Below are 15,302 nucleotides of genomic sequence, written 5' to 3'. Positions count from 1 at the left end.
TGCACCCCTAAGGACATGATCATGATGTAAAAGGCTAATGGTATCATGTATAGGATTAGAATCATGATGTAAAAGGCTAATGTTATCCTTCTTACTTTGTATATGCTTTATGTGGAAGGCATTGGTTGGATTCATGATCAATTCATAATAGCATTTGGGCATGCGTGGATAGAGAGAATAAGAAACCCTAGCATGACTAAAGCAAGGATGACGTGTTATTAGGCAAGGATGACTTGCAAAGGTAATAGGTATTAGCTAGAAAAGCAATTAGTATATAAACCACAATCGAAAGAGGCATTGCTGAGACAGAGAGCTATTTTGCAAATGGGTCGTGGGCTTTTGGGGAAGAAGGCCTCTGTATGTGTGAATAAGCCAAACATGTTTGCAGAGAGATGAAGCATATTGGGTTCTGTCCATTTCCGCTCATCATGCTTGCTCTTGCCTGATCCCTCAGCCAAATTTCGATTTTGGGTCCGCAAATTTTTGCTATGGCGCACCCCAAACCTCCCCGAAACACCGCCGAGACCGAAGATTTTGCCCTGCGTCGCGTTCTCCAGATCACCCTCTCTGCAGATAATTCAGAGCAGCGCGGCTCCCTCATCTACTTGGAGCAAGTGGCAGCCGAGCTCCTCAGTGAAAGCCGGCCTCTTTTGCTCGGCCGGGACGTGCTGGAAAGAGTGCTGATCGAGAGGTTGACCAACCCATCTCCGGGATGTGAGGCGCCGCTGCTCTATCTTCTGGGTTGCTACAGAAGGGCCAACGAGGAAGCACGCAAGGTACAGGGCATGAAGGACAAGAGGATTGCAGCAGAGGTGCAGGATGCTGTTAATCAGGTCAAGGAGTTGGCTGTTTCTTACGTAGGCATTATGCTCGAACAACCAGATATGTTCCCTCCTCCTCCTGGAAGTACCCATGTGGAAAAGCCATCGTTGGTTTCACTTATTCTCGGTGACCCTTCATCGACTAGCGGATTAGAGGGCAATAGTCAAACACTGCCATCGGGTTTTCTCGATCAATTTATCAAGCGATTCGAAGGAGAGCCCAGTTTTGAAATTATTTGGAGGCCTGCTTTTGATGACTTGAGGAACAGTGTAATGAGAATCTCTCCCCTGGGGCCATTCCAGGCTCCATTGAAAACACTCATTTTGTTGGCGTCATATCCCTCAGTAGCGAGGGCTTTGGTTAACCATCCTTCTTGGCTTCCGAAGGGAGGACATATTACAGGTCGTGTATTGGAAATTAGTAGCATATTGGGCCCTTTCTTCCACATTAGTGTTATTCCAGACAATCCCATCTTTGGAAACGGCGAACCGAATGTGGGGTATTTCTCTTTCTAACTTCCATAATCTACTCTTAATTCAGCTCAATCCCTGCAGTTTCATTTAAAAATAAAGTCATTCTGGAACCATTTGCACATAATTTTTGCAAGTCTCATTAAAATTATGAAGTTTCGGCCGGACCTTGGCCTAAGAAAATCCTTGAACTTCACATTATGCAATGATTTGTGTTACTCTTCTTCCACTTTTACTTTTGTATTGCGGATCTCTGTTGATAAATCTTCCCATATTTGGCTTTGCAGCCCTTGTCATATGACATAATAACAGTGTTTGAAAGATTCTTGATCTGTTTGCTGCAGCCAGGAATGCCGCTTTAGTCTTAGTATGTCCTGGATTGGTGGTTTAATGGTTTCAGCATTGGTAAACCTAAATTACCTTGCTCTTAGGAATATACACACTGACAATTTTGTATAGGAGGAGGCTTGGTAAAGTATATGCGAATATACCTTGGGAATGGAGTGGCTCCCCTTTCTTCTCAGAGTCATCTACAGGGTTGAGATGGCATTTTCAGCCTCAACCTTGGTTGCTTCATTGCTCTGTTCAGGAGTTTATTGTTTGCCCTTCCAGGGTGTATTTTATGCACTGCATGATGCTTTTCTCCTTTCAGTTCTCTCCGGGAGCGTCTCTCAACTTAATAGAAGTCCTTTCTTGGAAAAAAAAAGAGAGATGAAGGTTGATTCTTTGCTGATGAATACTAATAATGTTGACTACGTTGCCCACATAAAGTGGATCTGAAACGTTTGGAAGGGTGGCTGTTGCATTGGCAAGATCAATGGATCATGATTATACACATGTCCTAAGGCTGATGGCTTCATCTTATCAGCACACTATAGGTGGCTTAAAGTGAATAGAGTTCATATACCTGAGCCGAGCATAACCCATAGCTTTCTACATAAGCCATAAGCTTGAATTCTTAAGCTGGTACAAGGGCCTTTTGGACTGAGGAGTGGTCAATATCATCCAACATCAAGATTTTGAATTCTAAGGTTTAGCACAATGTTGCTTATGGCTGGGGTTTAGCAATAGCTTGGACTAGTACATGAGCGCATGCATCAATGAAGCTTGGAGTACTGTACTCTAGCACATGCATCGATGATATACAGAACCAGTCAGACTCTAGTACACATAACCTTCAGCGATGATGTCTCACTGGCTCAATAAACAATGTAGGATGTCTCCCTGATCCCATTCTTGGGGGAGAATATATATATGAGAACTCAGTTAAGGAAACAGCCAAGGGCTGATGTTATATAGATAGGGCTAGGCTCATGTGGGGTGACGATCATTGAGCCTAGATAGGGCTTTGTGAGCCCTCAGGGATTAAGGACACCCTTGGAGTGTGTTTTGGTGGTATGGGACATCAAGGCTTACTGGTTAGTTGCTTTGCCCTTGGTGAGAGCATGACTTCCCAAGCTTGGGGGTGAGCAGCTGTACAATGAGGTGGTGTCTAAGCTCAGGACAAGCATTCAGAAGTGCAGAAGCTCAGTACATGTAGTAGCCCAATTAAAGGAGCTTAATAAAGACTTGAGAGGACAAAAGTAGCTGCCAAGAAGGAGTCTGAGAGGCCTTGAGTTATAGAGCCAAAGCAAACACGGATATGCAATTGAAAGACAAGCGCATATTGCAAATGTTGTAGGGTGCTCTCGTTGTTACAATTTTACCATCGAGAACTGGGTTGTGGAAAGCAGGAGCATATCTGGGAGAGAGACACTTGAATATCTAATTTTGGCAGATGAAAAGGCTGCATTTAGAGCAGGTTTTCTAAATTGGATGTTGGCTTGTGTAGCATGCAAAGCTTGCTTTATGACCTGTTTGCATGAGCTAAATAAGTATGATGACTTGCAAGTTCAGCAATTGAACAAGAATTTGGTCTCAATGCAATATAGGTTTAAGATTGGTGCCAGGCAAGCCTTGCATTCTAGCAAAAGGAAGATCAGAAAATGGTACTACTTTGTACTATTTTCTGATGATTACCTTCAATTCGAAAAGGATGACTCGAGTGAAGTAGAAGATTGCTTTAGAGGCAGAGATGCAAGAACAAGGCTTGCTTGCGAATCAGGCAAGCCCAGACAAGAGTTCTGATCCTGTATCTAAGGATCAGGTGGAGGATTCAGTTCTAGCTCTCCAAGGTTTGGCCCTGGTGTTCATCAGGGTTTCTTAAAGGAGTTCAGAGAGCAAGCTGCTATGTGTGATATATTCCTTGATTTAAGGAATTTGCAATGTATTTAAACGTTGTACTCTTTGTGACTTTCAAGGCAGGCTAGAGTTTGTTTTGATATTGTGGTAAATTCTTTCTATCTTAAGTGGTGCGTTGCCCTATCAGCTTTCTTTTCTAAGAATCTTTTGCTTTTAGAAATGCTCGTTGGGGAAGACTAAAATGAATTACTATAGTATTCACAAGCTGTTGTAGCTTGAATTTATAGAATGGGGACTACTTTTTGATTAGCTGTCTCCTTTAGTGCCAGCCTTTGTCACGGCTGAGTCTGCCCGTCACCCGGAGTGTTGACAGCTACTCAATACGAAGACTTTTGTGTAAAGTATGCTGCAGTGTGTATGGGTGTGTGGATGCGTATGTGTGAGCATTTGTTTATACTATGAACCCACCACTGGGGGCACTGGGCACTGGTGACATTGGTGGGGATATCATAGTCATTAGTCCCTGCTATGCATGATGGAGGTTTATGGTTTCATGAGATTGAAACTGCACTATTTGTTTTGTTTTCAGAGGATGAGTGTGGGCATATTCCTGGATTCATCTAAATATATAGAGAGTTTGTTTTGATGCTGATAACAGTTTGTGGGATGTTTAGGCAGCAATGCTTTTCGGAAGCTACAACGCGCCGCAATGCAGAGTTGTTGTCTTCTTTTGCAACCATCAAGAACGTAATGCACCAGCTTTATGATGGCCTGCATGAGGTTTTGCGCAAACTGTTGAAAGCCTCAGATATTAGAGAACATGTCTTAACATACCTGGCAGATGTAATCCAGAAGAATGCAGGAAGAAGTCAAATGCAGGTGTATACTCTTTAACCCATTTCTGTAACAAAAAACAGATGAGCTTTTTTTTTTTCTTGCAAACAGTTAATTGCATATTTTTGTTGATTCTCACAGGTAGACCCATTCAAATGTGCAAGTTGCGGTATGTTTGTCTGCCTGAGTGCGGTGATGCTGAAACTGTGTGAACCATTTTTGGATGCGTCTTTTTCAAAGAGAGACAAGATTGATGCTTCCTATGTTTTATCCAAAGCACGCATTGATTTCAGGTATTGGCTCTGATTTAGGCTTGTATTGTGCGCCAGGTCTACCTAAACACATTTCTTGCATTATTGACTACCATTCTTTCTTTATTTATAATTTCAGTGGTTTGACTGCTATTCATGCAACTTCCGAGGAGGTAGCCAAGTGGGTTGATAAAGAAAACTATGCACGAACTGAAGGTTTCAAACAGGCTCAACTGCATATGGAGCAAGAAGAACGACGGCGCCTACTATCTCAGCAAGCTATAGCATCTGGCAGCACACAGACATTCATTTCCACCAATTCTACTGGCTCATCCAGTTTTATAGCACCAACAAAATATTCTTTTATCTGTGAATGTTTTTTCCTGACAGCAAGGGTACTGAATATGGGACTCCTCAAAGCGTTATCTGATTTCAAAACTGTGATCCAGGTATGCAATCATCTTCGATTGTGATCTATCAAGCTCTGGCCTTCATAGATTTCTGAGCTGTCAAATGGAAATGTGGTCTGCCGAACTTCCTGCTGTCAGGATTTCCCATCCTCCTTCCTTACCCAAGTAACTTACTTCAGTCAGGCAAGAGGTTGATCCAGAGTGCTACTGTTACATGTGCAACAGTTTTTTGAATTTGAGATTATGGAACGGAAGAGCACATTTGTATAAATGCCAAGAAATCTCAGGAAGCTAGGTATTGGGTCTGCTGGAGTCTGGCAACTTGGAGACAGTCCTGTTTGAAGGAGTAAGGCTGACAAATGTGTAGCCACAGGCGCACATGCAAGCCAAAGAACATTCTTGACTGATTCCAAGAGCCCTGAAAAAGTATGTGTGTCTAAGTTCAATGGCATAGGATGCATGTTTTTATTCCTGAGGTATTTTGGGGGATCACCCCCCTTCCCCATTGTCGCCTCCTTTTGGCCAAGTGTTTGAAATTTTAGCGACTCAAACTCCAAAAAAGCTGAAACAATCATTTGGGTGGGTGATGGTTCTAATTTTAGGCAGCTTGGTCAAATTGGCCATACAGGTGTCAGGCAGGTGAGCTATTGTTCCTGTTGTGGAGAAGTCAAGGCAGGAAGACACATCTGCATGATCGGCAAACCACATTTGTACTGTTACACATTGCCTTTCATCACCTTTGCATTTTCAGACTGATCAGTAATCTATTCTGCTTGGTTAATCTAGCTAGGAGGTAGGTCATATATCTGCGACTATCCTTAGTTATAAGTTGGGTGGTAGCCTTTAGTACTAGCCTTCGTCATGGCTGAGTCTGTCCTTCACCTCCGGAGTGCCGACAGAAACTCAGTACAAAGACTTTGTATAAATGGATGCTCAAGTATGTGTGGTTGTGTGGATTTTTATGTGTGATAGCATATGTTGATACTTGGTCTACACCCACTGTTGGGCGGTGATGATGTCAGTGGGGATGTCGTAGTGGCTAGTCCATGCTATGCGTGATGGAGTTTATGGTTTTCAACCTTATGAGTCACTATCATGAGATTGAAACTGCACTATGTTGTGTTTTTACAGGGTGAGTTTGGGCATGTGCTTGGACTCATCTAGGTATAAGATGGGTGGTATATTATGATAATTCTATCATCTAAGCCCCAGTTTATTTAGATGCATAACTAGCTACTAATTTTATCTTAGAGAAAAAAACCGGCTTGAGCAACATCAGTTTAAGACTGAGAGTCTTTGGGTTTAGATTTGAAATCATGGATCAAGGCTTGTTCATCCCTATATACTGCCCATTTTCCATCTTTGCGTGCATCCTTCACTTTAGTAAGCTCAACATTCCTTTGTTTGAGCTGATTCGGGGTAAGCTCCTCAGATATCCATACCCGTGTGCCTTTCAATTTGTTTGTCTGTTGGAGAATCTTGACTCTACCTGCCCTCTCTGTGAACTCAATTTGTACTTGTGTTCCCTTCTGAGAGATCCAACTGATGTCGGTTTCAACCCATTCTATCTGTGGTATCTCCTTCTTGAGATTTGTGATCTTCTCTTCTACTGTGTATCCCTCCGTAAAATCATCTGCAGGACATCCCACACAATCCTCTGGCAGCCCCCCTATACGCAATCTCTTCTTGTTTTTTGATATGGCTTCTTGCTCTTTTACCTCCGTGTATAGATCTGCTTTGTTGATTTTGTTGTTGGCTAGAATAGCCATCTCTTTCTTGGCTGAGCTTACCTGAGTGGTGTTCATCTCTTCAACTGTGGAGACAAGTATTGGCGCTACTAGAGATGTGTTGTATTTTTCCATAACCTCTGCAATGATTTCTTGATTGTCTTTGCTCTCCATCTCCTTCACCTTTCTTCCAAGAGCTGCAACCATAAGCCTGAGCTCTCTCACTTCTTGCTGTAGAAGGTATATTTGCTCTTGTGGATTAGATCCAATCCTTCGCTTGTAGTGCAATCCATAGGGGCTGGGTGTTGAAATGGAGGCTGCAACGTCAGAGTAGGAGGGCTTTCTAATCGGTTTAGAGGCAAAAGTCTTCATCTTCGGGAGTTCCATAGTGGCTTGTGCAAACTTAGATGTGCCCTTTTGTTGACGCTAACCCCCAAGCTAAGCCAAAGGGCTCAGCTTAGCTTGGGGTGAGGGAAAAGGAAAGGACTGTACGGAGAGGTACTACGGGGGGAGAGTGGCAGGTACGACGGGAGAGGTAGGTACGATGGACTGTACGGGACTGTACAAGGCTGTATGGCAGATACGGCGGGACTGTACGGAGAGGCTGATGGGGCTGTACGGAGAGGCTTACGGGGGTGTATGGAGAGGCTGACGGGGCTGTACGGAGAGGCTTACGGGGGTGTGCGGAGAGGCTGACGGGGCTATATGGAGAGGCTTACGATTGTATGGAGAGGCTTACAGGATTGTACGGAGAGGTTGACGGGGGTGTACGCGGAGGGGGAGAGAGAGAGAGAGAGAGAGAGAGAGAGAGAGAGAGAGAGAGAGAGAGAGAGAGAGAGAGAATGGAGTCGACAACCGATTGGGTCCTTGTACCCACTAAGGGCCTGTTGGAAAGGTCACCTCCCCATCTGTAAGCCCCCATATGAGGAGAGCATGGGGGAGGGAGACCTAGGGCAGTACCCAACAGTAAAAGAGAGAAAGGGGCTGCCACATAGACAGCATCATGGCTGGCATGAGGGCAGCACATCTAGAACTGTTACGGACTCTAGTCTAGAGATAGCCAGCAGATAGGAGAAGGACTTTGTGGTAAGATCAGAGGACCACACCATTGGTGGGACTCTGGATCTGTCTCTCTTGTATTGTGTCCATAGTTGTGGACGGAAATATATTATTTGGTGGTTTCTCTATCTAGTTTGGTTCATTGTCTATTGATGAGTCTGCACACCTATTGAATGCACATAAGTAAAGAAGTTTGTGATTCCACACCCACACCGCTTACTGTGTGAGCTCCTGGGCATTATTTCCGCTGCGTGTACCCTCTGTTGGGTCATTTCTAACATGGTATCAGAGCCCAAGTAGGAGGCTCACAGGTGTGGGAGCCTGAAGGCAGGGACCTTGCTGAAGGACGACCCTGATTCAGAAGCTCTAGGGAATCGACTTCCACGACTGGAGGATTGTGCCCTTGCGAGAAGGAGGGTGACTCAGGTTCAGTCAGGTGCGTTCAGAGTTCTGGTTTACTGAAATTGAGTTTGGTTGACTTTGCTGAGTGGTATATACAGCAGATCTGGAGCAGAAGGGCAGATCTGGAGCAGAGGAGCAGATCTGGAGCAGAGGAGCAGAAGGGGCAGATCTGGAGCAGGAGGGGCTGCAGCAAAGGATGGAGGAGGTGAGGAGCAGTTGTAGGTCCTGTCCTGAGGTAGGAGAAGATGGCAGAAAGCAGAACTGGAGCAGGCGGGGCTGCAGCAAAGGATGGAGGAGATGAGGAGCAGCTGCAGGTCTTGTCCTGTCAGTGAGAGTGTGGGGGGCTAGTGCCTTTATAGGCCTGACCTAGCTGGTCGGCCAGCTGGTCGGTGGGCCTGCCAGCTGGTTGGCCAGTTTTGGTCGGCCAGACCCCTGCTGGCTGCTGGTCGGCCAGTTCTGGTTGGCCAGACCCCTGCTGGCTGACCTTTTGGCGGGCCTGCAGACTGGTATGTTTGCCCCATAAATTGGGGATTGCTAGTTGCTTAACACCCCCTCTCAATTGCCAATTTGGAGGGGCAGACATTGTGTGTGTGGAACTTCGTGTAGGAATGTCGACGGTGGTGGTGGCTATCCCTGTGAAATGCCCAAGAGATGATCACAAGAGGAGTGCCCTTGCAAGGGAATTGTTCACTTCCTCAAGTGCCTGAGTTACACGTATGATCAGCAGAAATAAGAACACTGTGAAGCTGGAGAGAATAAGCCACCCCCTCTCACCGCCGAAAGGTGGAGGGAAAAGCAAAGGTAAAGAACAAATATGTCGTAGCAGCACTGATAATCCAGAGATGGTAGGATTTCACCAAAGGAAGAGGTCGGAGCTGAACAGTGATCCAGTGTGTGCCCGATCTTGGACCTCGGGAGAGAGGAGTCTACCCCACCTCCATGTTGGACAAGATTCGAAACAACAGTCATCAAGACACATCTGAACAGAAAGGGTCCCGCCTAGGGAGAACTTGTAGATCCTGGAAGTTGATGCTGATGGAGATCTGGTAGAGGTGAATGATCATGACCTCCTTGTTCGAAGGAATGGGGAGTGTCAAGCCTGAAACTGAAAAGGGAGGGAGGGATGGGAGTAGAAGATGGAGTTCAGAAAGGAAGGGAGGGATGGGAGTAGAAGATGGAGTTCAGAAAGGGAGGGAGGGATGGGAGTAGAAGATGGAGTTCTCTCCCGTAGTGTGCAGCGGAATGAAGAGAAAACTGATATGTTCATAGGAGTGATGCTCCCCGTACCTATGGCCTCCTTGAAGAAGCAGGATCTTTAAATCACTAGAGATTTGGGGTCTTTAGATCACCATGGCTCTGATACCACATAGAGAAACGATAGGGTTTGCAGTGGAGCGATAAAAAATAGACGATACTCAGACACAATTGAAGAACGGAACTCAGAAAATATAGTGCCTGTCGGTAATATGAAAAACTGAATACAAGAACCTCAAGCCGTCGTGTCTCACCGTGGCTGAGGTGAATCAGAAAGATGATTCCATGTAGAGAAACGATAGAAAAGATAGCAGCAGAGGGAGCGAAACGCAGTCCTCCGTGTAGCTCAATGATGACGAAGATGAAGAAGGGCTGGAGCTGCCCTAGGAAATGGCTGAAAAACCATCATGCTCTGAGGAAGGAACCTTCAGGCTATCTGGAATAGCAACATGATGAAGAAAAGGAGCAGATCTGGGGCAGAAGAGCAGATCTGGAGCAGATCTGGAGCAGAGGGGGCAGATCTGGAGCAGAGGGGGCAGATCTGGAGCAGAGGGGGCAGATCTGGAGCAGGAGGGGACAGATCTGGAGCAGGAGGGGCTGCAGCAAAGGATGGAGGAGGTGAGGAGCAGTTGCAGGTCCTGTCCTGAGGTAGGAGAAGATGGCAGAAAGCAGAACTGGAGCAGGCGGGGCTGCAGCAAAGGATGGAGGAGATGAGAAGCAGCTGCAGGTCCTGTCCTGTCAGTGAGAGTGTGGGGGGCTAGTGCCTTTATAGGCATGACCTAGCTGGTCGGCTAGCTGGTCGGTGGGCCTGCTAGCTGGTCGGCTAGTTCTGGTCGGCCAGACCCCTGCTGGCTGCTGGTCGGCCAGTTCTGGTTGGCCAGACCCCTGCTGGCTGACCTTTTGGCTGGCCTGCAGACTGGTATGTTTGCCCCATAAATTGGGGATTGCTAGTTGCTTAACACTCCCATCCTGGACTTTCTGCCAATAAGAACTGAAATGACTATCGGTTGCACAAAGCCCTCTCAAGGATTGAAATAGGTCTGAGGATATTTTCGTAAATGACATAGCGTTTACAAACTTGACTCGACTCAAGGCATTTGCCACACTATTCAGCGAACCCTTTCGATAACGTATTTCAAAATCAAAATCTTGCATTAACTCTACCCATCTAGCCTTCCGTCCCCTCAATTCAGACCCATCACACACATACTTGATTGACTGATGATCGGTCAATACGAGAAACTTCAAACCATACAAGTAGTGTCTCCAAACCTTCAGAGCATACACAACCGCATAGAGTTCTTTTTCTAGTGTGGGCCAACGATATTGGGTTTCGTCTAGCTTCTTGCTCTTAAAAGCTATAGGTCTGCCCTCTTGGAATAAAGCTGCCCGAATTGCAAAATCAATCTCATCGACCTCTAAAATATTAGGCCGGGTAGGATCGGGTAATGCAAGAACGGGTGCTTCCTTGATAGTTAACTTCAAGGTTTCAAAAGCCTTGTTCAATGCATCATTTCAAGAGATCGGCTGGGTAGACCTGCGTCCATGACCTTTCAATATGTTGGTCAGGGGTGCCGTGATGTGTGAATAATCACACACAGACTTTTGTAATCCTAGGAGAGAACAAAGTTGTTTCATAGTCTGAGGGATAGGCCATTCTAAAACCTTCTGGATACGATCCAGATCAATGCTATTACCTTGAGAAGAAATCTTGTGTCCTAAGTAAATGATCTCCTTCATAAAGAAGTCACATTTACTGATCTTGGCATAGAGCTTATGCTATCTTAGAATAACTAAGACAATCCGGAGGTGTCCAATGTGATCCTCTAGCGTTCGGCTATATACCAAGATGTCATTTAAGAACACGACAACAAATTTGCCCATAAAATCTCAGAACAAATCATTCATCATTTGTTGGAAGGTGGCAAGAGCATTGGTCAAATCAAAAGGTAATATGAGAAACTCGTAGTGGCCATACCTAGTTCGGAATGCGGTTGTATCTATGTGTTTAGCATAGATACGGATTTGGTGATAACCCGTCTAGTTCGGAATGCGGTTCTATCTATGTGTTTAGCATAGATACGGATTTGGTAATAACCCGTACGCAAATCAATCTTAGTGAAATACTTCGCTTCAGCCAAACGGTCTATCAAATCATCGAAACGAGGAAGAGGGTATCGTTTCTTAATTGTCACTTTATTCAATCGTTTATAATCTATACACATTCTCCACGAATTGTCTTTTTTCTTTCTTAAGAGGACAAGTGCTCCCCAAGGTGATTTACTTGGGCGAATATAGCCCATATTCAGATAATCTTGTAGCTGTGAAGCTAACTCATCTTCCTCAAGCTAGCTCATCCTATAAGGTGGAACACTAATAGGTTGAGCCCGAGGTACTAAATCTATGTGATGGTCTACTGCCCGTTCTGGAGGTAAACCTTCCAGTAGTTGAGCAAGGAATACATCCATGAAATCATCCAACAACATTCTCAATTCACGGTGTTCAAATACGCTTAAATCATTTTTGTTATTAACAGAGACAACAAATGAAGAAAGCGGAATTAAAACACACTAATACACATCATAATGAGAAGTGTTTATTATATTCCGAAGCTGCATCGCAGATAAAATAGATCCCTGAGAAGAGGGAATATTATCACACTGAATACAAAATTGGGTGTTCTTATCCAAAAAAGAAAGGGTATGCTCTTTCCATCCAATCCGAATATTGTGGGTTTTAAACCACTCTATTCCGATTAACAAGTCCACATGTTTCAAGTGCATGACATAGCACGTAAGAGCAGCTGTGTAGTCTTGAATCCGGATAGAAAGTGCTTCAATCTTGCGATCCCAAAACTGCTTCCTAGTTGGAAGCTGCACCTCGTAGGTGTGATCGCTGGGTATCGTGGACAGCCCCATCTTCTGCACAAGTTTGTAATTAACAAAGTTGTGAGAGCTGCCTGGGTCAAAGAGAATGTGAACTCTTTGGTCCCTAACTTCTCCATAAACTCGAAAAAGATCATGGGAACCAAATAACGAATTATTAAAAGTGCATTTACAAGAAAGTGGGCAGGTAATGACATTTACAGAAATACCTGTCATCGAAACTTGATTAGCTCCCTTAGCTTTGGTACCTGGTCCGGCATGGAGCTTTAGTCCCGGCGCTTGCATCTGGTTCTTGCGCTTAGGACAATCATTCCTAGTGTGGCCCCGCTCCTCGCATATGAAGCAATGTCCTTTCTGCAACTTCAATGTACGAAGAAAACGGACACAACCATTCTTCGCCTGAGTCGAATGTTTCTTGGAGGCATTGTCTATAGACTTCGACTCCCCGGTACCAGTGGTAGACTGGAAGAACTTCCTCTTGTTCTTCCCACCCGTGTCGGCAACTGTGGTTCCCTTTGCGCTGGCCATGGTATCATCATAGATGCACGTGTAATTCATGGCCTCTTGCAAAGTGGTACACTTGTTGTTCTTGATCTGTAACTTGTACGAGACAAGCAAACCATCCACAAAGAAACCTAACAAGGTCACTGGATCCATCTTTGTAGCTCTGGTCTGCAAATCCTGAAACCTCTGAAGATAAACCTCAAAAGTCAGATTCAGCTTGGACATATCGAGGGCTTTGAGCTTGCCTACGATATCATAATCTTGCTCCTTCTTCAGAAACTCTTTCCTGAAGACCCCTTCGAATTCTATCCATGTTGCAGGCTTGGGTCCACCACAATAAAGCCTTTCCTGACATAAACCCTACTGCAAGTTGTATTTTCTTGTCATCTGGGTAAGGGTGAAACTGGAAGTGTACTTGCCACTTGTGCAACCAAGTGTCAACAACCTCCTTGGTACGAGGCTTCTGATCTCCTGGAAAAGGATTTGGAGTGATATTCGGACGTAACACTAAAGCCATGGCATCCACATGCGTGAGCGCTTGAACAGTGCTAGTCAAAGGTGTGAGTGTAGTTGGAATCCCTTGGAGTTGCTATGTCAACCGTGTTTGATTCGTGTTAACCTGCTCAAACTTTTCATCGAGAGCAGTGGTGAATTCAGTGAAGGCTGTCTTCGTAATCAAATCATCGTAAAGGCCCTGGTCATCCTCTGCATGGTAGTTCATATCGTGGTCTCCCATCGCAAGCTCAGGGTCTACCGAATCAGCCATGACTGAAATCTGATCTGAAAAGAAGATAGGCTAGAGAAGAGAAGTAATAGGTGGTCTCGAAACTGGGAGACTGGAGCAGGGAGAAAAGTTGATGAAATAGAGGAGACGAAAGAAAGAGAGCTGGCTGGATGAAAGGAAAAGAGCTGGCTGAAGCTATCGATTACTGAACCCAGCTCCTGGCTAGAAGATAGGCTAGAGAAGAGAAGTAACAGGTGGTCTCGAAACTGGGAGACTGGAGTAGGAAGAAAAGCTGATGAAATAGAGGAGACGAAAGAAAGGCTAGAGAAGAGAAGTAATAGGTGGTCTCGAAACTAGGAGACTGGAGCAAGGAGAAAAGCTGATGAAATAGAGGAGACGCAAGAAAGAGAGCTGGCTGGATGAAAGGAAAAGAGCTGGCTGAAGATAGGCTAGAGAAGAGAAGTAACAGGTGATCTCGAAACTGGGAGATTGGAGCAGGGAGAAAAGCTGATGAAATAGAGGAGACGAAAGAAAGAGAGCTGGCTGGATGAAAGGAAAAGAGCTATCAATCACTGAACCCAGCTCCTGGCTATGCCGTACAGATATCTGTAGCAGGCGATACCAGAGAGTGAAATCGGCAAGAGGGGCGTGGAGGGGTAGAGACTTGCGCACAGGTCACGAGAAGGGGAGGAGCTGCCGCTGCGCTATGCTCTAGAATGGATGGGCGAAGCTTTTAGCTCAGCTTTCTAAAAAGCCCACCCTCCTAACTTGGAGGGGTGGTGCTTTTTTTAGCATCCAAACCCCCCCGAATTAGCTCAGCCTTGTTGCCTGCGACCTGCTCCAACCCATGGCGCACCCCTCGACTCCCTCCTTGGCTGCGAACTGCTCCAGCCCTTGACGCCCTCGTGGTCACTGCTTAGCCCGCCGTACCTGGGTTCAACTGAAGCTCCCCCTCATCCCATCGCTTCTCTCCTAACATCGCTTCTCTCCTGCAATCGCCCTCTGCTGCAATCGCTCTCTGCCCCTCCAAGTTACACCTCGCTCTCTCTCTCACCTAGCGCCTCAGTTCAACATCGAATTCAGTCACTCTCTGCCTTCTCCTACCTTCTTTCCCTCATCTAAAACCACTTCCCTTAACCGATGAACAAGTAGACACTTGCAAGGTATGAATACGAATTTCGAATTTCAGGCATACCTGGAGAAAAATTCGTCCAAACTTCTCGCTACAGAAGTTCCTACCTTAGGAGTTGGCTCTGATACCAACTGACACGACCCTAGCACTCCTGAAACCTCTGATCTGCAAGCAAACACAAGAACACACCAAACGTGAGTAAACTGAGTAGGCTACTCACCACCCAACCATGACATCTATGGGATGCGATCCCGAATCAGGAGATGTCCCCTCCGAGCCACGAGCTGAGCTATTGGCATGAACTCCCAACCAGATTCTAACCAGCGTGGTGTCCCATACCACCAGGTGGCGCTGTGAAGTCTGGGATCTGCTGCTGGGCCTTGGGCTACGCTATGATGCAGGCGCGTATCCGCGACTTAATCTAGCACCTGGGAACGAGACTTGCTCCCATCGGCTCTCTGTTCGTACCCTTGCCACTCAACCCAAGAATCAAGCCTGCTTAGCTCTAAGCCTCCCTAGGCTACCTGAGCTAGTCTTGTTTACCCAGTACACGTCAGATACCAATCCGTGCACATGACAATGCATGACAAGTGAAGTATCAGTAGGCCTAAATGCTGAGTGCCTTTAAGATATTTGAAAACACGCTT

General features: G+C 45.7%; 1 protein-coding gene across 2 annotated transcripts in view; it reads left to right on the top strand.

Moving 5' to 3' along the window:
* Positions 1-299: 299 nt before the first annotated feature.
* The window catches only part of LOC147892826 (U-box domain-containing protein), a 43,184-nt gene continuing 28,181 nt past the window's right edge, over positions 300-15,302 (top strand). For both annotated transcript variants that reach the window (XM_087386896.1, XM_087386895.1), the window contains exons 1-4: positions 300-1,321; positions 4,148-4,352; positions 4,449-4,600; positions 4,698-5,007. In XM_087386896.1, coding sequence (XP_087243022.1) covers positions 489-1,321; positions 4,148-4,352; positions 4,449-4,600; positions 4,698-5,007 — 1,500 coding nt within the window. In that variant the 5' untranslated portion in view covers positions 300-488. The remainder of the gene's footprint in view (positions 1,322-4,147; positions 4,353-4,448; positions 4,601-4,697; positions 5,008-15,302) is intronic.

This window comes from Dipteris shenzhenensis, chromosome 16 (assembly GCF_047967505.1).
Source record: "Dipteris shenzhenensis isolate YYH24624 ecotype China chromosome 16, Dip_SZ_1.0, whole genome shotgun sequence".
Lineage (NCBI taxonomy): Eukaryota > Viridiplantae > Streptophyta > Polypodiopsida > Gleicheniales > Dipteridaceae > Dipteris > Dipteris shenzhenensis.
The sequence above is the reverse complement of the archived record's forward strand: the minus strand, read 5'-3'. Positions and strand labels throughout refer to the sequence as shown.